The sequence below is a fragment of the Oncorhynchus kisutch genome, linkage group LG9, assembly GCF_002021735.2.
Source record: "Oncorhynchus kisutch isolate 150728-3 linkage group LG9, Okis_V2, whole genome shotgun sequence".
Lineage (NCBI taxonomy): Eukaryota > Metazoa > Chordata > Actinopteri > Salmoniformes > Salmonidae > Oncorhynchus > Oncorhynchus kisutch.
In genome coordinates, this window is record NC_034182.2 from 20,406,122 (window position 1) to 20,429,420 (window position 23,299).

The following is a 23,299-nucleotide window of genomic DNA, read 5'->3' on the forward strand; positions in this document are numbered from 1 at the left end:
TTTCCTTGTTGATCCTGCCTCTGTGTCCGGTTCGTTTTCCCACTGGCAAATGGCTCACGGTCTGCAGATGGAGAAGATGGCAAGATAGAAGATGAAAAAAGCTGATGAATTGCAACAGCTTGCAAAGAAAAACAACTGCATTTTACATAAGGTAATGTTATGCATGAAAAACATGACTTGTTTGGCTATGTTTTTACCTACTGTAGTTTAGGACTTGGGGCTAGTTGGGATCCTTATAAAACGTTTTGGTTGGCGTCACCCCACTGCCATTTATATTCATTTGTTGGTCACTGATGACTCGGTTCTTCTACTTTACAAGTTTGAGGCCGTAATTCGGTCGAAGGTACGTTGTTGACAATGCGCCTTTGATTGAATCTCAAGCCTAAGTTTCACTTGTAAACTTAGTGTTAAGAAACTGTATGTGTAGATTTGATTCTAAGTTAGTATGAAAGGTATGGAAGCACTATTGCAAATTTGATAGAGCAAACCAGATGAAAATAAAACTTACACTGATGTTAACCTTTCTGGTTATAACCTTTTTCGGCAAGACAGATCTTCCAAAGGTAGGAGTGGCAATCTTTACCAAGGATCACCTTCAGTGCTCTGTTGTCTCCACCAAGTCTGTCCCCAAACAATTTGATTTGCTGGTTTTAAGTTTTAAACTTTCAAATAGCTCTTTGTTGACTGTTGCTGGGTGCTTTCGTCCTCCATCAGCACCGGCCTGTAACCTACCTGACCTAACCTCTCTCCTTGCCCCTTTACACTAAGTCTGAATTTGTTCTGCTAGGTGACCTAAACTGGGACATGCTTACACCACCTGACCAAGTCCTAAAGCAATGGGACTCCATAAATCTTTCTGAGATTATTACCAATCTCACAAGGTATGACTCCAAAGACCCAGAAAAGGCTACTCTTCTTGATGTTATCCTCACAAATAATCCTGATAGGTATCAGTCTGGTGTTTTCTGTAAGGACCTTAGTGATCACTGTTTTACAGCCTGTGTTTGTAATGGCTGCTCAGTGAAACGACCTGTCCTGATTTGTCGTAGATGCTTGCAAAAAAAAAAAATATGAGCAACGCCTTCCTTCATGAACTGGCCTCTGTAAAATGGTATAGAATCAGCTTGATCCCTTGGACCTTCTTTTTGATATTTTCAGTGGTACACCCCCCTCATTAAAAAAAGGAGAATTAAAAACAGGTTCAGCCCCTGGTTCGACCCGTGATCTTGCAGAGTTACTCCAAATTGCATTTGGTCAAATGCTCGGGGCGCGTATGCTCAGGCTCGGCACGCGCATGCTCCAGCTTACTGTCTCTCTTTCAGGCAAATGAGAAATAAGTGCACTCAGGCTATTCAGAAGGCCAAAGTTAGTTACTTTAAGGTGCAGTTCTCTCTCTGTGGGTCTAACCCCAAAAAGTTATAGAAAACGGTTAAAGACCTGGAGAATAAAACCTCCTCACAGCTGCTCATGTCCCTTAATATTGATGATGTGGTTGTTACTGACAAGGAGCACATGTCTGAGCTCTTCAATCACCACTTCATTAAGTCAGAATTCCCATTTGACTCAGCTATGCCTCCTTGCCCGTCCCAACATTTCCTCATCTCCCACCCCTTCTATCCCTGATGCTCCTCCCTCTTTTTCCCCCCTGCCCCGCTACAAAGTTTCTTCCTGCAGGCAGTCACTGAGTCCAAGGTGCTAAAAGAGCTCCTGAAACTTTTAGACCCTTTCTTCTTTGAGGTTGCTGCCCCTATCATCGCCAAGCCCATCTCCAACCTTTTTAACCTGTCTCTCCTTTCTGGAGAGGTTCCCATTGCTTGGAAGGCAGACCTGGTTCGTCCTTTATTTAAAGGGGGATATCAAGCTGATCCTAACAGTTATAGGCCCAGTTCTATTTTGCCCTGTGTTTCAAAAGTGTGAAAAACCTGTAAAATAATCAACTGACTGACTTTCTTGGTGTCTATAGTATTCTCTCTTGTATGCAATCTGGTTTCCGCTCAGGTTATGGATGTGTCACTGTGACCTTGAATGTCCTCAATGATGTCACCATTGCCCTTGATTCTAAGCAATGTTGTACTGCTATTTTTATTGACTTGGCCAAAGCTTTTGATATGGTAGACATTCCATTATTGTGGGCCGGCCAAGGACTAGTGGTGTCTCCTGAGGGGTCTTTGAGCTGGTTTGCTAACTACCTCAGAGTGCCGTGTATAAAGTCAGAATCTGCTGTCTCAGCCACTGCCTGTCGCCAAGGGAGTACCCCAAGGCTCAATCCTAGGCCCCACGCTCCTCTCAATTTACAACAACAACATAGCTCAGGCAGTAGGAAGCTCTCTCATCCATTTATATGCAGATGATATTCTTAAACTCAGCTGGCCCCTCCCCTGATTTTATGTTAAATGCTCTACAACAAAGCTTTCTTAGTGTCCAACAAGCTTTCTCTACCTTAACCTTGTTCTGAACACCTCCAAAACAAAGGTCATGTGGTTTGTTAAGAAGAATGCCCCTCTCCCCACAGGTGTGATTACTACCTCTGAGGGTTTAGAGCTTGAGGTAGTCACTAGGGATACACAATATATTTGTGAACATATCGGAATCGGACGATATTAGCTAAAAATGTCAACATCGGTATTGAATGAGTTTAACGCCGATGTTAAAAACCGAAGCTACCATAAAATGTTGCACTACACGTGCAACACAGCATTCATAACCTAGCCCACACACTGTCTGCTGTGTGGATTTCAGTGAGACAACTCAACAAGGCGAAATCTATTAAAGCCAAGATAATGGAATTCATTGCCCTTGACAATCAACCGTTCTCTGTCGTGGGTGATGTTGGCTTCGTACACACTACCACGTGCACTATTTTTCAGATGTTGCCCTACCGGAGTTACACAGTAATAGCGTCACTGCTATTAGCTTCCCGGCATGCATACTGTGGAACGCTATTTGGGTCTTTGCGCATCAAAAAAGATACAGTAGCCCCTTCAAAGCTGTACAAAAAAGTCTGCACACAAGCAAACACCGGACACAAACGATGTGTTTACAATACCGCATTGGTAATAAAGCATAATTTGTTCGACCGCAACTTCTAGGGTAGCTAGCTTTAGCTTGGTACCAAGCTAACACCAATACAACCAGCCTGAAAACAATGACCAGTAGAAACTGCAGTCATTTTCATTATACTTAGCAATGATATAGGAATCCTTGTGAGTAAGTATTAGCTTGGTAGCCACTTATTGTTCGCCTATTGAAATTGAACTTCAGTTCATGAAAATAAATAGCTAGCCAGCTACTTAACCCTGTTGCCCAAAGTATTGAAGGAATTCTAAATTCCTCTGTTTTTATTCCCAATCAAATAAAAACACTCTGTCAATGCATTAAAGGTTTGTAAGACCCTTATTTTATAAGAATGGACAGAGCCCCGGTCTTAAGTCAGGTAACAGCGTTTAATTCAAGAGAGTACTACCTTCATACACATTTTACCACAGGTTATAAACTGAAAATGACATCAGCGTTTTCTAAATGTTCCGTCTCTTCTTGACACTGGTAGAAAGGCCCTATAGTTCTCAAGCCTTCCCTCCTCGCCTAGAGCCAAGGTCAGTCAGTGTAGATAAGCATTCTAGACAGTCTGGAGATAGTTCATTCATTTGTACAAAGGAACAGACCGTCATTGTTCTAACTTTTGCCCACGTTCACACACCTCCGTTCCAGTACCAAGGCTGTGTCTCAAGCCTTCCCACATCCGTCTCCCTACCAATTTAATATAATTTACGAGTCAAGGTTTTCTTGTGTAGATAAGCATTCTAGCCAGTCTGATTCATTTGTACCAATGAACAGACTATCATTGTTACTAAACTCTTGACCACATTCATTTCAGTACTGGGATTAGATAAGAAAATTCATACATATACAGTACCATAATTGTATTCTGATTAGTACATCCTGATTGAAATGTATACATAATTAGTCATTATCGATAAAAATTCCCTTAACACAAAGCTAACATTATAAGCAGCCAGCTAGCTTCATCTGACTAGTGAGGTTCGATCAGACCGGGTTGTGAAGCTAGCAACAATAAGGATTAGGCCCAATTGTGGAATTTGTGGTTTGCCTTTAAAATAAAAGTATGTCATTGAGTGATGCAAATGAATACAAATAGGTGAATCATGCCATACTTTTATTTTGAAGGCTAACCGTAAAGTCCACTATTGTGGCTAATCCTTATTGTGGCTAGCTTCACATAGATGGGTCCGACCACCATTAATCAAATAAGAACTGTCTTATAAATTAGTGTTATTTTAGATGATGACACCTAGCTATATTTTTTGCTAGCTAACTATGGCTACTGAAACAGAATGTCATTTTGCTATGTTTTTGGGGAAGCATTGTTTGCATCCATGAGCTAGCTAGCTTTTTTATGACCAGCACTGTAGGTGCGCGAGACAACGTTACCAGTATCATAGCATACGTATCGATGAATCGTAGTGACATATGAAACACGAGTGATAGTGTAATCAATGTGTAAAAAAAAAAGTACAATTATTATATGACGTCCTGTCATATTCGGGCCCTGATTGGTCAAAAACTTATTTGAAACGTCAAATAGTGTTATTTGACACGCAAAGACTCAAACGGTGTTCCATAAAAATCCTGGTTCAGAATGAAACGACTTAACAAATGAACAACGAAACAGCACAGCAATAAGTGAAAGAGAGGTTTTGATTATGTTTTACTGGTAATGGGGACGCGAGTAAATGCCAACAAAATAACCTTTCGGTCAATGTGGTGTGTGTGCAACCTTTTATTTAACTAGGCGAGTCAGTTAAGAACAAATTCTTATTTACAATGACGGCCAGGATGACGCTGGGCCAATTGTACGCTGCCGGATGTGATACAGCCTGGATTCAAACCAGGGACTGTTACTCCTCTTGTATTGAGATTTAGTGCCTTAGTCCGCTGCGTCTGTGCGTGCGTGTATATGTGTGTGTTAATTATTTAACTGTACTAGAATGCTTAAAAGGCCGCCAATTTTTTTAAATATTGGTCATCAGTATGGGTATCGTTTTTGGGGGGGCAAGTACTTGCGAGTATGGCTAGATGGTACGCTGTCCTTCTCTCAGCACATATCAAAGCTGCAGGCTAAAGTGAAATCTAGACTTGGTTTCCTCTATTGTAATCGCTCCTCTTTCACCCCAGCTGCCAAACTAACCCTGATTCAGATGACCATCCTACCCATGCTAGATTACGGAGACATAATTTATTAATTGGCAGCTCTCGAGCGGCTAGATTTTCTTTACCATTTTGCCATCAGATTTGCCACCGATGCTCCTTATAGGACACATCACTATAGGACACATCACTCGATACTCTTCTGTAAACTGGTCATCTCTGTATACCCGTCGCAAGACCCACTGGTTGACGCTTATTTATAAAACCCTGTTACCTCAGATAGGGGGGAGTGAGGCTATCTACTGCAGCCCTCATCCGCCACATACAACACCTGTTCTGCCTGTCACATTCTGTTAAATGTCCCCAAACGCACACATCCCTGGGTCGCTCGTCTTTTCAGTTCGCTGCAGCTAGCGACTGGACTGAGCTGCAACAAACACTCAAACTGGAGTTTTATCTCAGCTGTATCTCTTCATTCAAAGTCTCAATCATGGATGCTCTTACTGACAGTTGTGGCTGCTTTGCGTCTCTACCTTCTTGCCTTTTGTGCTGTTGTCCTATATTTATATATTTTTTTTTATGATCTCAGCCCCTGTCCCTGCAGGAGGCCTTTTGGTAGGCTGTCATTGTAAATAAGAATTTGTTCTTAACTGACTTGCCTAGTTAAATAAAAATATGAAGTAGGGCAGGGACAACACCAGTATTGCGGTACTCGTTAATATCATGGAAAGGAAACAAAACAAAAAAGCGCATTTAATTCTTTAGTAAAACAGCCCCAATGTTGGAAATAAACATCATTATGTTGTCATCCCGAGTCACATTTGATTTATTTTCCAAGCTATAGCAAACAATATAGAACAGGTTTTCAAAGGACAAAATAGTTAGATCTGCTTCGTGTTCATTTTTGCCATGGAACAAAATATTGCGATACTGGTATCGTCCAGGCCCTAATATGAAGCATGTACTATAGTTTCTTATAGCATTTTATATCAGCTGCCAATAATGCTCCCTACTGTATGTGTGGAATCCTACATATGTTGTTTGTACTGTACAGTCGTGGCCAAAAGTTCTGAGAATGACACAATTTTTATTTTCACAAAGTCTACTGCCTCTTTAGATATTGTCTTTAGATATTTTTCTCAGATGTTACTATGGAAAACTAAAGTATAATTACAAGCATTTCATAAGTGTCAAAGGCTTTTATTGACAATTACATGAAGTTGATGCAAAGAGTCAATATTTGCAGTGTTGACCCTTTTTCAAGACCTCTGCAATCCGCCCTGGCATGCTGTCAATTAACTTCTGGGCCACATCCTGACTGATGGCAGCCCATTCTTGCATAATCAATGTTTGGAGTTTGTCAGAATTTGTGGGATTTTGTTTGTCCACCTGCCTCTTGAGGATTGACCACAAGTTCTCAATGGGATTAAGGTCTGGGGAGTTTCCTGGCCATGGACCCAAAATATCGGTGTGTTGTTCCCCGAGCCACTTAGTTATCACTTTGGGCTTATGGCAAGGTGCTCCATCAGGCTGGAAAAGGCATTGTTCGTCACCAAACTGTTCCTGGTAGGTTGGGAGAAGTTGCTCTCGGAGGATGTGTTGGAACCATTCTTTATTCATGGCTGTGTTCTTAGGCAAAATTGTGAGTGAGCCCACTCCCTTGGCTAAGAAGCAACCCCACACATGAATGGTCTCAGGATGCTTTACGGTTGGCATGACACAGGACTGATGGTAGCGCTCACTTTATGCCCCAGACAATCGGAAAGGGGATTCATCAGAGAAAATGACTTTACCCCAGTCCTCAGCAGTCCAATCCCTGTACCTTTTGAAAAATATCAGTCTGTCCCTGATGTTTTTCCTGGAGAGAAGTGGCTTCTTTGCTGCCCTTCTTGACAACAGGCCATCCTCAAAGTCTTCGCCGCACTGTGCGTGCAGATACACTCACACCTGCCTGCTGCCATTGCTGAGTAAGCTCTGTACTGGTGGTGCCCCGATCCCGCAGCTGAATCAACTTTAGGAGACGGTCGTGGCGCTTGCTGGACTTTCTTGGGCGCCCTGAAGCTTTCTTCAAAACAATTGAACCGCTCTCCTTGAAGTTCTTGATGATCCGATAAATGGTTGATTTAGGTGCAATCTTACTGGCAGCAATATCCTTGCCTGTGAAGCCCTTTTTGTGAAATGCAGTGATGACGGCACGTGTTTCCTTGCAGGTAACCATGGTTGCCAGAGGAAGAACAATGATTCCAAGCACCACCCTCCTTTTGAAGCTTCCAGTCTGTTATTTGAACTCAATCAGCATGACAGAGTGATCTCCAGCCTTGTCCTCGTCAACACTCACACCTGTGTTAACGAGGGAATCGCTGACATGTCAGCTGGTCCTTTGTGGCAGGGCTGAAATGCAGTGGAAATGTTTTTGGGGGATTCAGTTAGTTCATTTGCATGGCAAAGAGGGACTTTGCAATTAATTGCAATTCATCTGATCACTCATCATAACATTCTGGAGTATATGCAAATTGCGATGTGGACACCAAGGAACTTGAAACTCTCGAACTGCCCCACTACAGCCCCGTCGATGTTAATGGGGGCCTATTCAACCCGCCTTTTCCTGTTGTCCACGATCAGCTCCTTTTTCTTGCTGCCAATACCATGTCTCTTCAGCAGAGTTGATTCTCCCTGGTAATTTGTGGATTAATTGCCATGGATTGACCATTGTCCACTCCCCTGGTTGGGGAAGGATGAAGACAGAGATTGAAATGAACCTACCCCACTAGCCCGAGGCTAGTAGAAAATTGTCTTTTTAAATATCGCAGGGCACAGATTTAGGACCCGGACTTGTAAAACTTGTGGTCTATTAGCCCGACTGAGCAGTGCCCAAAATCCTTAACTTCTTATGGGCAGGTGGGACGCTGGCCAACATCTGGTGAAATTGCAGGGCGCGAATTTCAAATGACAGAAATATAAATATTTAACATTCATGAAAATACAAGTATTATACATCAAAATAAAGCTTAACTTCTTGTTAATCCAGCGTCTGTGTCAGATATCAAAAAGGCTTTACGGCAAAAGCACACCATGCGATTATCTGAGGATAGCGCCACGCATACAAAAACATGAAAAAAACATTTTCAACCAGGCAGGTGCGACACGAATGTCAGAAATAGCGATATAATAAATGCCTTTGAAGATCTTCTTCTGTTGGCATTCCAAAACGTCCCAGTTACATCACAAATTGTCCTTTTGTTCGATAAATTCCTTTATATCCATCAAAACTCATTTTAGCTGGTACGCTTCATTCAATAATCCACCGGTTTCCCTCCTTCAAAATGAATCCCAAACGTTACCAATAAACTTATCCAAACAAGTCAAACAATGTTTATAATCAAACCTCAGGTAGCCTAATACATAAATAAACAATACAATTTAAGACAGAGAATAGTATGTTCATTACCGGAGATAAATAACAAAGAACACGCTTTCACCCACGCGCATAGAAAGACTACAACTTCTAGCTTATTTTTCCAAAAACCAGCCTGAAACTCATTCTAAAGACTGTTGACATCTAGTGGAAGCCCTAGGAACTGCAATCTGGGAGGACTTCGCCTCATAATAAACATGAAAGCCATCGGAAACAGTGGAAGGCTGAAAATTATCTTTATTTTTTGGGATGGTTTGTCCTCAGGGTTTCCCCTGCCATATCAGTTTTTAGAAACTTTAGAGTGTTTTCTATCCAAATCTACCAATCTACATATTCTAGCTTTTGGGCCTGAGTAACAGGCAGTTTACTTTGGGCACGCTTTTCATCCGGACGTGAAAATAATACTGCCCCCTACCCAAGAGAGGTTAAGTTCCATCCCTGAATGAAAACCAGCAGCAGTGTTGCTGCCAGTCAGACTTCCAGGCTTAGATTTGAATACCCCGTAGTAGAGCCATGTATTTCTAGAGTTATTTAGAAGTTGTAGAATGTTGAATCTTGTTCTAATTCTAGACATTCAGTTGCATAGCATTATTTATTATTTCAGGTCCTTCTACAAACCGTTCCAAGATGATGGGGCAGCAAAGCTAAAAGCACTCTTACTAGACTCCATTTTTGTGTTGGGAACATTTATATAAAACTCTCTCGTGTCTTTCAGGTCTGCCCAGGAGATCAACAAGGACTTCAAGCGGCTCCTCCAGAAGGCCGTGAAGATCTCCACCATCAGAACAGTGGCTCAGATCACTATGCTGGACGATGACAACGTCATGATGCACCACGACTGACCTTTGATCCTAGCCAGAAAGACGGGCATTGTGCAAAGGCTTATTTTGACTCCATTTTGAACCAATGGAACTTGGGTTTGACCAATGAGGGTCACCAATTGACTACTTAAAAAAAAAAAAGATTCTGTGGCTCAAAACAATCTCTCCATGGTCAACTTTGAAAGAGAACAGCAGAGTCTAGTGACCAGCTTGTGTATGCAAGTTTTTGGTGACTCTTCAAAAAGGGCAAGTGTTTAGTCATGCATTGCACAAGCCCTGGAACTGTCCCGGGGGTGGGGCAAAGTTGTGTGCTGTGCAGAGGTTACTGCCGCTTGTTTTAAATAAGAAGCACCTTGCAGGATGGTAGGATGATGAGTCACATTAGCCAGGGACTATTAATAGGACTCAGTTGGACTGTATTACTCAGCAAACCACGGATTGAATCTTTCAGGAGATGAACACTTTATGCAAAGCCTCATCCTTCAGCTCCCTTCTTTCTTCTCCTACTCCCCCCCCCCCCCCATTCTCTCCTTGTGCCCTAATGAAAGTCTGGCATGATTGGACACAGGGAACATGACAAACTTTCAAAGGAAGCGCACTTTGTCCGTCTGCTGACTTACTGAAACACAGGGTTTGCATTTTTTTTTAAAGTCTTATCATGTGTTAATAATGATGTTATTTTATGTACACCTCAGTCTTCTGGGAAAACGCTCCTGTGTTTTGAACAGCAGAGGTTCCACTGGTGGGTAGCTACAGGTGTAAAGACCAAGTCCCCAAATAAGGGAAAAGCTACTGTAACATGTACAGTACATTGGTTGATTCACAAAGTTTTTTTTTCTCCTTTCTATTTATGGGAACTAAGAGGTTGCTGCTATGAACACGGAGACACATTTATGTAATTTAACAGAAGGTCTTATTGTCAGAATCGTGTGTATAGGTGGCAGGGAAGTCAGGCGCAGGAGAGTCAAACGGAGTGTAAATGGAGTCTTTTAATATAAGTCCACTTAACATGCTACATACATACATACATACATACATACATACATACATACATACATACATACATACATACATACATGGACCCGTTGCGCACCTATAAAACAACACTTGACATAAAACAATCTCTGATGAAGACATGAGGGGAAACAGAGGGTTAAATACACAACAAGTAATGAATGGGATTGAAAACAGGTGTGTGGGAAGACGAGACAAAACCAATGGAAAATGAAAAATGGATCAATGATGGCTAGAAGGCCGGTGACGTCGACCGCCGAGCACCACCCGAACAAGGAGAGGCAACGATTTCGGCAGAAGCCGTGACACTTATCCAGAGCAACTAACAATTATTCATCATAGACATTTTTTTTTTTATGTGAGAGACAATCCATCAAAGCTCACTTTGTAAGAGTTATCTGATGCACAATCATACACTCTGAAGCACAAACATTCCCTGTATAAATGTTTTATCTGACTTTTTGTATCGATTGTATTCATCTATAATTGTGTACTGTAACTTTGTTAGCATGGCTGCATTAAGATACTATTTTCATGGCTTCATAATAGACTAGTCACTACTGTTCAATTTACTCACAATAATGCACTTTCATGATCCATATGTGGTGACTCAGACAAACAGTGCAAATGCCTACAGTATGGCCATATAGCTAAATGACTGTAACAGTGTGCCGTCTTTCAATAAACATATTTCCCAATATCACAAATACTGTAGCTTTGGTATTCTGAATGACATTCAAATTAGATACACAGAGGAGCAAGTAAAACCTAATTGCTTACATCAATTATGAAAACTTGTATCTGTACTTAGAGTGCATATTCAACCTACTCCCATGATCGAATGATATCTGACTGTTATAATAAACAAATATGTATCTTCGGTGTTCTGAATGGATCTCAAATTAGATAAAAGATGGGGCAAATAAAACCTAAATCTCAATGAAAGGGTTATAAAAAATATATGTATCATTGGTTACAGGCAACCACTGTACCTGTAGGCCTACTGTCTGTCCCTATGTACCAGTACATGTCTCAGGGTTTAATCAAACTACAGCACTCCCCCTGGTGGCAGAGGGAGTAAAAGCAGCAGATGGTAACCCAGAATGCAACTGGGACTGGGATTATCTCATAGAGATAGATATAGGACTCAAGTGCCCAAAAGCCTGTTTTAGCATGGACAGTGCCATTGAGGACTTTCACCATTTTGAACTAGCCAACTGGGTGGGACTTCCCATGGGTTAAGGAAGGCTCACATGAGTCCATCTTGATCATAATTAGGGATCAGCCAATGAATTACACTAGTGAGCAAACATTCCATAACTAGGTGGCAGTAAATCTCCAACCTTGGCTTTATACCTGTTCAAACAACACACTCTAGGTGGCAGTTTGCACCCTTTCAGTGTGTTTGCCAACTCATAGAAGTAGTAGTAGTAAATGTACTATTTCAAAATGAAGATGGCCTCAATCAAGCTGCACATGCTCTCACGTGTGCCATAATGGGACAGATACAATGATGCTATGTCTATCTACTCTGAACAAAAATATAAACGCAACATGTAAAGTGTTAGGCCCATGTTTGATGAGCAGAAATGAAAGATCCCAGAAATGTTCCATATGCATAAAAATAGTATTTCTCTGTTAGTGAGCATTTCTCATTTGCCAAAATTGTCCTTGGACCTGACAGGTGTGGCATATCAACAAGCTGATTAAACAACATGAACAGGTACAACTTGTGCTAGGGACAATAAAAGCTCATTCTAAAATGTGTGGTTTTGTCACACAACACAATGCCAAAGATGTCTGAAGTTTTGAGGGAGCATGGAATTGGCATGGTGACTGCAAGAATGTCCACCAGAGCTGTTGCCAGAGAATTGAATGTTAATTTCTCTACCATAATCTTCTTCCAACGTAGTTAAAAAAACAAACATTTGCAGTACGTCCACCCGCAGACCACATGTACAATGAACACAATTGCATTTTATTGATGTCAATTTGAATGCACACAGATACCGCGACGAGATCCTGAGGCCCATTGTGAGGCCCATTGTGAGGCCCATATTTTTAAAGGTATCTGTGACCAACAGATTATTATCTGTATTCCCAGTCATGTGAAATCCATAGATTAGGTCATAAGGAATTTACTTCAATTGACTGATTTCCTTATATGAACTGTAACTCAGTAAAATCTTTGAAATTGTTGCATTTTGCGTTTATATTTTTATTCAGTATAAATCTATGAATTATCTACTGCTCTACTCCCTGCGGCCGGGGCAGTCTGCCTGCTCCTAGAAGGACATCATGTGTAGGAGGGCTGGGTCATCCTTTACCATATTATAATCACACTACAGCCCCAGTTATAAACCTGCTCGTAGATAGAGCCACACACAGATTATATGCTGCCTGGGAATATGTATCAGACTACAATACATTAACATTTCAGTGTTATCAGATTCTACTACTGGACAGGACCAAAAAAACAGCAAACCCAGATTATAGTCCCTCTGCCCCATTTATAAACCTAATCATAGAGCCACAGACAGATTGAGGTTATATTAGAACACACTGCTGCCTGAGAATATGTATCAGACTAAAGTATAATTTAGTTTACAGTATAATCTGGGTTAGCAGATATTTTTTCAACCCCACTACACTACAGTATATGATAACACTGCTAGTCTGCTGGGAATAAGTATCCATCTAGTCACCATTTATTGTACATGGGGGCTACTGTCTGAGTTTGCAGAGATTTTTTCCAGACCAGCACTACAGACAGATTATATTACAACACTTCACTGGTCTGCTGTGTTGGGAATATGTATCAACAGACTAAAACACAATTTACAGCACATCAGGATGAGCATAAATACTATGGTTTGCAGGGTTTCGTTCTAACCAGATCAGTTTAAAAATATTTATGGTGGACTTTAATCAACAGATCACTTCAGTCTGGACCCTAGTTAGTCATATTGGGTGTATTAGTGTCAGGCTAGAACAAAAGCCTGCACATAGCTCTCCAGAAATTATAATTATTAATGATAAAGTTCTGTAATACATACTGGTTAAACACAGTAATGCATGTATTGCACAGTATGTCTGTATATGGATATACATTGCATTCGAAAAGTATTCAGTCCCTTTGACTTTTTCTGCATTTTGTTACGTTACAGCCTTATTCTAAAATGGATTAAATTGTTTTTTCCCCCTCATCAAACTACATACAATACCACATAATGACAAAGCAAAAACAGGTTTTTATAAATATTTGCAGATTTATTAAAAATAAAAAAACTGAAATATTACATTTACATAAGTATTCAGACACTTTATTCAGTACTTTGTTGAATCACCTTTGGCAGTGTTTACAGCCTTGAGTCTTCGTGGGTATCACTCTACAAGCTTGGCACACCTGGATTTGGGAAGTTCCTCCCATTCTTCTCTGCAGATCCTCTCAAGCTCTGTCAGGTTGGATGGAGAGCGTCGCTGCACAGCTATTTTCAGGTCTCTCCAGAGATGTTCAATCGGGTTCAAGTCTGGGCTCTGGCTGGGCCACTCAAGGACATTCAGAGACTTGTCCCGAAGCCACTCCTGCGTTGTCTTGGCTGTGTTCCGAGGGTTGTAAGTTATATTGGAAGGTGAACCTTCGCCCCAGACTGAGGTCCTGAGCACTCTGGAGCAGGTTTTCATCAAGGATCCCCCTGTACTTTGCTCCACTCATCTTTCCCTCGATCCTGACTAGTCTCCCAGTCTCTGCCGCTGAAATACACCCCTACAGCATGATGCTGCCACCACCTTGCTTCAGGTTTCCTCCAGACATGACGCTTGGCATTCAGGCCAAAGAGTTCAATCTTGGTTTCATCAGACCAGAGAATCTTGTTTCTCATGGTCTGAGAGTCTTTTATGTGCCTTTTGGCAAACTCCAAGCGGGCTGTCATGCGTATTTTACAGAGGAGTGGCTTCCGTCTGGCAACTCTACCATAAAGACCTGATTGGTGGAGTGCTGCAAATATGGTTGTCCTTCTGGAATATTCTCCCATCTCCACAGAGGAACTCTAGCGCTCTGTCAGAGTGACCATCGTGTTCTTGGTCACCTCCCTGACCAAGGCCCTTCTCCCCCGATTGTTCAGTTTGGCCAGGTGGCCAGCTGAAGGAAGGATCTTGGTGGTTCCAAACTTCTTTCATTTAAGACTAATGGAGGCCACTGTGTTTCTTGGGGACCTACAATGCTGCAGACATCTGTTACCCAGATCTCTGCCTAGACACAATCTTGTCTCGAAGCTCTACGGACAATACCCTCGACCTCATGGCTTGGTTTTTGCTTTGCTCTGACGTGCACTGTCAACTGTGGGACCTTATATAGACAGGTGTATGCCTTTCCGAATCATGTTCAATCAATTGAAATGACCACAGGTTGACTCCAATCAAGTTGTAGAAACGTCTCAAGGATGATGAAGATGCATGATGCACCTGAGCTAAATTTCAAGTCTCATAGCAAACGTGTCTGAATACTTATGTAAATAAGGTATTTTTGTTTTTTATTTATAATACATTTGCAAAATAATTCAAAATAAACCGTTTTTGCCTTGTCAATATGGGGTACTGCGTGTTGATTATTTAGGGGAAAACATAATTTAATCCATTTTAGAATAAGGCTGTAATTGTGAATGTGAAAAAAGTCAAGGGGTCTGAATACTTTCCGAATGCACTGTATGGCATGCAGAATAGGAAGGAGACGAGAGAACAGTCATTTTGGGATTAATTATGTAATCTGGAGTTGAATGGTGGTTGAGGGGGAGGGGTAGAGGGGAAGGATGGAGGGAATTGAAGGGGGATTGGTGAGGGGGGGAGGAAAGGCGATAGCCTATAGCATTATATGTGTAAACATGCAAAGTAGGTAAGCACTTTTACTATTCACTATTCGATTTTAGTTCTATGTCCATGCATTTTTAGATAAAATAACCAAACAACTACAATACATAACTATAGATGTATCTACAGCACACCCAACTGCGTTTTTCTCTGGCACATTGCTTAAGCAGGCCTATTACAACATATTATGGTGGTCCCATTATTATCAGATGGCATACCATTTACAGCACAATAGGCAGACCTTCTGTAATGTACTAAGGAAACCAGTAGAGGATGCTCAAACTGTCTGTTATAATGCCAATGCAATACTGTTGAACATTCGTACAACAAAAGTACTGACAAACCATAACAATGACTATTAAAAGTTGTGGTATAATGTCTTACAGATATGCCAGCAAAGGAGTGTCCACTCCTTCAATGGCCAGTATTGTTTGATAAATTCACGTTGGGTAGGCCGTCAATGTAAATAAGAATTTGTTCTTATCTGACTTGCCTAGTTAAATAAAGGTTAAATAAAAAATAATAATATTAAGATGGGGGGGGGGGGGGACTAGTCCAATCCAGGGATGTCCCATGTCAAATAATGAATGTGAAAAGTGATTAAAATAATGTTTGGAAAGAATGAATAACTCATTATTATACTTTACACCCATCTCTGTCTCTCTGGAGCTTGACCAGACAGCAGGTCACAGGTCAATTATTGCACAAGCGCCAAGCGGCAACAACAAAACAAAAACATAGGCATGCTGAGTCATGATTCAAACCACTAATCATTGTACAGCAAGCTAACTAATAAGATGATTGCAAAAGGAAAACACAAATTGTCAACAGATTCTACAAACAACACCCTAAATAATTACTGTGGCCCCTGACTGTGACACCTGGCCCTTCCAATTTTGCAGATCTGAAATAATCAGATAGGTGCTATCAGTTTGGTAATATCTGCAACCATTCCAATGGTTTTACTGGAGCCCACTTCTTTGGAATCTGTCAAGTACACCAAATGGGAAGGAGGCAAGGGGTTGTTTTGGGGCACATTTTGCCCAAGGCTTTGCAAAATTTTGGGGTGGCAAGTAGCCTAGTGATTAGAGTGTTGAGCCAGTAACCAAAAGGTTGATGGATTGAATCCCAGCGCTGACAAGGTAAAAGTCTCTCATTCTGCCCCTGATCAAGGCAGTTAACCCAGTGTTCCTAGGCAGTCATTGTAAATAAAAAATACACCTTCGTGCCAAATCAAAACAGTGGTCAATCAACAATATTGTCCAATGAAAGGGGTAGCATCAACGAACGCCTATCACTGTACCTATAATCATTGGCCAGTCAGCTGTCAATCATCTCGAACACCTCTCTTTAACTAAAGAAAATATGTGCGATGTCTCATTGGTCCACCGTATTGACGTAAAACACGAATGACACAAAACAATTGTCTCGTTTGCCTGTCAGTTCCTGTCAATCTCGCTGAACTTCCAATGAGAAGCCCCGTCTGGCTCATTATTCCTCCTACTTATGGATGACGTACCAGTCACATGTTGTTTGTGCTCTGGTCTGTAGAGATATGTAGAGAGGGAGAAGGGGACAGATTGCTAGCCAGCTAGCAGCTTGGATTCTAACGATTATAGAAACGTGGATATGTTGCACAGGGGCGGCTTTATTTCATAAAACCCCATATTGGATACCTGTTTTTCGCGAAGAGGCCTGGACCGGTCGTTTTTAACTTAACAATCTGACATTTTTGCTTTGATTGTAGCTAACCATCGCGCGGTGTAGACACCACAATACAGCAGCGCCAGCCGGAGTCCGTCTCCTAAACAAGAATGGGGTCTAGGTCCACAGCACTGCTTAGGTAAAGTGACCTTTGGTTGTGTTCTATAAATGGCCAATTTGATGAATTACCAAGAAAACAAAGCCGCTATGTTGTTGGTGGAGACGCAACAGAGGGGCATCGGGACGACTCCAGCGGCTACTGCAGCCAACGGCTACACCTCAATTGGGGAACCCCCTTCCCCGTTATTGAATATCTGCGGTGGCAGTGGAGCTCGTTTTCATCAGCACATGCCGCCCTCCAACCACCACAGCCACCATCACTACCCCCAGAGCTCGCTTCCCAAAGAACAACGCCCGCTGTTGCACCACTATCCGGCGGCGACACAGCAACAGCAGCATACTCTCTCTGGTGAAAACATCCCAGGGTCCCCGGTAAGGAAAGCCTCGTTGTCGTCTTTGAACCTGGTACATGAGGACCCCTCTGCTAGCCACCACGCACTCGCTGCATCGGTGAACGCGGCGTCGGCTGCAATTCAATTGGCTGCGAATGCTAACGTTAGCGTCGCTACCTCAGGGGTCATGGACGACATTCGGAAGTGTGGCTACCTACGGAAACAGAAGCATGGACACAAGCGGTTTTTCGTTCTGAGGGTGGCGAGCCACCTAGGCCTCAGCCGGCTGGAGTACTATGACAGCGATAAAAAATTCCGCAGTAGCCTGCGGTCTTCAGCAGCATCCCCGAAACGGGTGATCTATCTGTATCAGTGCTTCACCGTCAACAAAAGAGCGGATTCCAAGAACAAACACCTCATAGCCCTCTACACTAAGGATGAGTACTTTGCCATTGTGGCTGAAAACGAGCAGGAGCAAGAGGACTGGTATGTAGCCCTGAGTGAACTAATGAGTGAGGGGAAAAAGGGGCATCTAGACTCTGACGAGTTGGATGATGGCTATGGTACAGTCACACCAGGTACGGTTTTCAAAGAGGTGTGGCAGGTGAATGTGAAACCCAAAGGTCTGGGTCAGACCAAGAACCTCACAGGTGTGTATCGTTTATGCCTCTCTTCTAAAACTATCCATCTGGTCAAACTAAACTCTGAGACACCGTATGTCAACCTCCAGCTAATGAACATCAGACGATGTGGACACTCAGAAAGCTTCTTCTTCATCGAGGTGGGTCGGTCATCCTCCATAGGACCAGGGGAGATATGGATGCAGGTAGATGACTCTGTCGTGGCTCAGAACATGCACGAGACTATCTTAGAGACCATGAAGGCTCTGAAGGCCTTCGCAGAGATCCGCCCTAGGAGTAAAAGCCAATCATCGGGCTCCAACCCCATGGCGTTCATCACCACCCGCCGTCACCTAGGCAACCTGCCGCCGAGCCAGACAGGTCTCCAGCGCCGCTCCCGGACCGAGTCGGCGGTCGGTACGCCACCATCGAGTAAGAGCTCCGGTGCCAGTGGCTACCGCTTCAGGACGTCAAGTGAAGGTGAAGGGACGATGAACCGGCCATTCCGGTCTGTTACCGGCAGCCTGATCCACCTGAACACTGCCCGGATACACCTAGGGCGCCAGGAGGGTGGGGGAGGGGCAGGGAACACCGGGGGAGGAGGGCGCTACGCCAGGGCGCTACCGGGCTCCAACTGCCACACCCGCTCCGCCTCGCTCCCAGTCTCCCACTTCTCCTCCACCACCTCCCCCGTTAGTGTGTCCAGCAGCAGCGGTCACGGCTCAGTCTCTGACACCCTCACCCGGCCCTCCAGCTCGTCCATATGCGGCTCCCCCTCTGACGGAGGCTTCAACTCCTCAGACGAGTACGGCTCAAGCCCCGGAGACTTTCGTTACTTCCGAGTCCGTAGCAACACACCTGATTCTCTGGGCAACACCCCACCAATCAGAGAAGAGAACTGCCTGAGTGACTACATGGCCATGGGCTGGCACCGCGAGGTGTTTGGAGCGGGCGGCGTGAGTAGCTCTGGCGGTGCCGAGGCCCCCCACCGGGACGAGAGCACGTCGACGGACGAAGACCGGTCTCTGAGGCGGCGGACACACTCGTTCACGCGGCCTGGGAGTCAGGGTGGTGTTGCCGGCGGTAGCAGCTGCGTTGCTGTGTACCAGAAGATGACCCAGACCACCTTCTCACAGGATGAGTTGGTGTCTGTGGAAGAGGCTCTGTCTCTGGGCCGCACCGGCAGCAGCAACCAACCTTCCTCCACCTCGTCCTCCCTCCGCTCCGACTACAGCTCCTGCTCCGAGCACAGCCAGGGCAGACCCCCTCTTTCCTCCTACCCTTCGGCCAAGGAGGACAGTGGCTATATGCCCATGTTGTGTGGGGTGGCAGCCTCACCCCGTGACACCCTGGATTACATGCCTATGCAACCTAGCTCCCACTCTCATCCCCACTCTCTCTCACACCCTCCCCAGCCCTCCCACTCCCCCCAGGCCTCTAGCCCAGCCCTGGCCCCACGCTCGGCCCACCAGCTCCAACCCCACCAGCCTACGGACCCCCAGGGCTACATGATGATGCTACCAGGGGGACCGAGCTCCTCTTCTCCAGTCCAGGCCTCCCCAAGTCCCCACAACAGTAGCAGTAACATGGGTCTGGGTGTCGGTAGTTCTGGTAGTATAGTGGAGCGGCCTGAGACTGGAGAGTACATGGACATGTCGTACAGCAGTGGAAGAGGAGGGAATGCGACAGGAGGACGGAAGCTCTCCAACGGAGGAGGATACTACACACTGAGCAACCCTGAAGGTACCCCTAAATCATACAGTCCCTACTTCTCCCTGCCTCGCTCCTACAAGGCCCCCGTTGCCAGAGATGGTGAACAGAGAAAATGGGAGCATGAGGAATACGTGCCTATGAGCTCCCCGGCTAAACCCATCTACTCCCAGGTCACTGGCGTTACGACAAAGGGTTTCAGTAGTGGGGGGTCAGACGCCCACCACCCCCCGCCCTACGGTGCCCACCACCAAGCAGCTCGAGGTGACCGACGAACGACTGCGGTTCGGCCCAATCGCCTCCCCTTGGGCCGCCACAGCTTCCATGGGTCGCTGAGGGTTAGTGAGCCAGCTGCTGCCGAGGGACCCTCCAGCCCCGGCGAGTACATCAACATCGAGTTTGGGGATCCCTACGGACCCCTCACATCCTGCCCTCTCTCTGACCAGTACGTCTCACCCTCGATGGGCTCTGCCGAGCAGCGTCACTCCCCTCCCCAGAACCAGGACTATATGAGTGTAGTGGTTGGAGGTGGGTGTGATGATGGTTGCCGCCTGACTAAGAACCAGTCCCCCAGACCCTCTCTGGTGGCCCCATGGAACCCACCCAGCTACATTCGACCGCTGACCGCCAATTCCTCCCTGAGCGGAGCTCCTGGCTCTTCTGGCGCTCACTGGCGGACGGGAACAGATGACTACACAGATATGACCTTTAACCTTAGCAAGGATGAGGGGTCGCGGGGGTCACAGATTAGCCCCACAGCTATGCTGCAGCACCTGTGTGTGATGGAGGGTCGGTACCCCCCTACCTTACTCCCCCACACCATCAGCCCTCCCTCATCCTTCAGCCCCCAGCCTGAGCCCCCCAAAGTGGTACGTGCTGACCCCCAGGGGCGACGCAGACACAGCTCTGAAACCTTCTCCTCCACCCCCGGAGGAGGCAGAACCACAAGCTCCAGCACCGGCACCAATCCCCCCTCGGGCTCAGCCAACCCCTCAGCCATCAACGGAGCTCTCCTGGCCGAGGGCTCCAAGTGGGCCAGCTCTGGCTCCTTTGATAGCGTGTGGATGTGTGTGGAGGGGATAGGGGTAGATTTGGCTGCCCAGCCAGTGCCCTCTGATCTGGGCATGGACTCAGCCTCCTCTGGGGGCCCTCCTGGAGGACATATGTGCAGAAATGTGTCTGTGGGATATCAGAACGGCCTCAACTACATTGCCCTGGAGCTGAGAGAGGACCAGGAATCTAACACACTCCCCATACCGCAGCAGCAGGGGGGAACCGGGCCGACCCCCAATGCCCCCTCAGCTGGTAATGTGACTGTGCCGGTAGCGGAGAACAACGGCGCCTATGCCAGTATAGACTTCACCAAGTCAGACGGGATGACTGCCACGTTCACGGGTGAGTGACGGCGAGTGTTTTTGTGGGGGATGAGGTGGGGTTTGTGTATGTATGGGGGGGGTCTGTGTATATTAGCCTAATGCTCATAAGTGTGTGTGGATCTGCATTTCTGTGTTCAGTGTGCTTACATCTGCTCTGTGTTCAGTGTGCTTGTAGGGGTTCTGTGTTTCAGAGTGTGTGTGTGTAGCCCTCCAGTTGTGTCCGTTAGCATGCAGGGAGGCATGCTTGCCCTGCAGTGTAAAAGGTGATAATGAGGAGAGGGATTCTCCCCTACTGTACTCTACTAGTGATTGGGGGGTAATCGATAGTTGCATATTGGGAAATAACTTGACGATATCGTCTCGTTTTGACTATCTCAATATCATTTTTTCAGTTGGCTGTACCTGCACCAACACTCCAGTATTTTTACTTAATAGCTTGTTCTCCATCTTCCTTTTGAAATAGAGAGCCTATTTTGTTTTCAGCACTCTTGTTTATTTCCATGGCTGATCAGAACACATTTTCTCATGCTCTTTTTTCTAGCTGCAGCAGACATATAATGAGCAATATGTTTGCAACATAGAATCACAGTATTGAACCGCAGTAGATATAGAATCGTGAGAATGGCAATACATATCGTGTCGGCACCAAAGCGTCGTGATGATATTGTATTGCAAGGTCCCTGGCAATTCCCAGCCCTGTACTCTGCCCACACTTAAAATATTTTTTGAATGAATCCGCAGCATTCCTGTATAATGCTGTAGGTGCATTAGTCATGAGTTCAAATGTAACACCTTGGATGATTTTAAGGTTGCTTTGTAAATTCACTCTGAGTGTCAGAGGGTGCTCGGAGCGTTTTATAAATTCAAAGGTTGTCAATTGTCCCTTCCTAAATTCAGTGTTTCACTCTGAGAGTTCAGAATGCACACTAGATGCTCTGCAGACCTGCAAACTTGCACACGTTTTCAAAGTACGCTGGTATGCAAAAATAGACTTCTAATTGGCACATTGGTTTTTGACTCACTCAACTGTCTGAAGTTGGAGCTAGGAGAAAAAATGAAGGCCAATCAATTTTACAACTGGTGTAGAGCTTAACTGTCATACATAGGTGGTGTGTGAATTTGGAGAAAATTTTCGCCATAAAAATGCACAGTAATAACACATTAAATGCATAATTGCATTTGCGGTCACTTTTGAGAATGTTTTCCTGCTAATTGATTGCATTTTTTTATATTTGTGCTTATAGCCTACTGCCATGTGCGAATTGCTGCACTTATAATGTGAATAAATAGCCTAATAGTTTATAAAAAAAAAATATATATATATATATATTAGTGGTTGTATTATCTTACAGCCCTATGTGGCAGTGTGAAAATGATCTCAAACGAGTGCAGGAAATGCAGATTTTTTGGGGGGAGGGGTTGAAGTTGAATTGAACAGTAGCAAACAGTCAAAGTAGAGCGACCCATTGAAGTCACAGAATGTACAGTGCCCGTCAAAAGGTTGGACACCTACTCATTCCAGAGTTTCCTTATTTGAACTATTTTATACATTGTAGAATAATAGTGAAGACATCAAAACTATGGTATAACACATATGGAATCATGAAGTAACCAAAGAAGTATTAAACATCTCCAAATGTTTTATATTTGAGATTCTTTAAAGTAGCCACCCTTTGCCTTGATGACAGCTTTACATACTCTTGGCATTTTCTTAACCATCTTCATGAGGTAGTCATCTGGAATGCATTTCAATTTACAGGTGTGCCTGGTTAAAAGTACATTGGTGGATTTTTTTTCTTCCTTAATGCCTTTGAGCCAATCAGTTGTGTTGTGACATGGTATGGGTGGTATACAGAAGGTAGCCCTATTTGGTAAAACACCAAGTCCATATTATGGCAAGAACTGCTCAAACAAGCAAAGGGAAACGACAGTCTGTTATTTTAAGACATGATGGTCAGTCAATCTGGAAAATGTATAGAACTTTAAAAGTTTCTTCAAGTGCAGTTGCAAAAACCACCAAGCACTATGATGAAACTGGCTATCATGAGGACTGCTACAGGAAAGGAAGACCCAGACTTACCTGTGCTGGAGAGAGGATAAGTTCATTAGAGTTACCAGCCTCAGAAGTTGCAGCCGAAAATAAATGCTTCACATA

The 23,299-nt window shown here is 44.3% G+C and overlaps 1 protein-coding gene and 1 pseudogene across 1 annotated transcript in view; both read left to right on the top strand.

Annotated features, from left to right (window-relative positions):
- LOC109896349 (retinal guanylyl cyclase 2-like) overlaps positions 1 to 9,423 on the top strand; it is a 46,598-nt pseudogene extending 37,175 nt beyond the window's left edge.
- Positions 9,424 to 16,816: 7,393 nt separating this feature from the next.
- LOC109896876 (insulin receptor substrate 2-B-like) overlaps positions 16,817 to 23,299 on the top strand; it is a 30,797-nt gene continuing 24,314 nt past the window's right edge. The window contains exon 1 of the mRNA XM_020491304.2: positions 16,817 to 21,163. Coding sequence (XP_020346893.1) covers positions 17,155 to 21,163 — 4,009 coding nt within the window. The 5' untranslated portion in view covers positions 16,817 to 17,154. The remainder of the gene's footprint in view (positions 21,164 to 23,299) is intronic.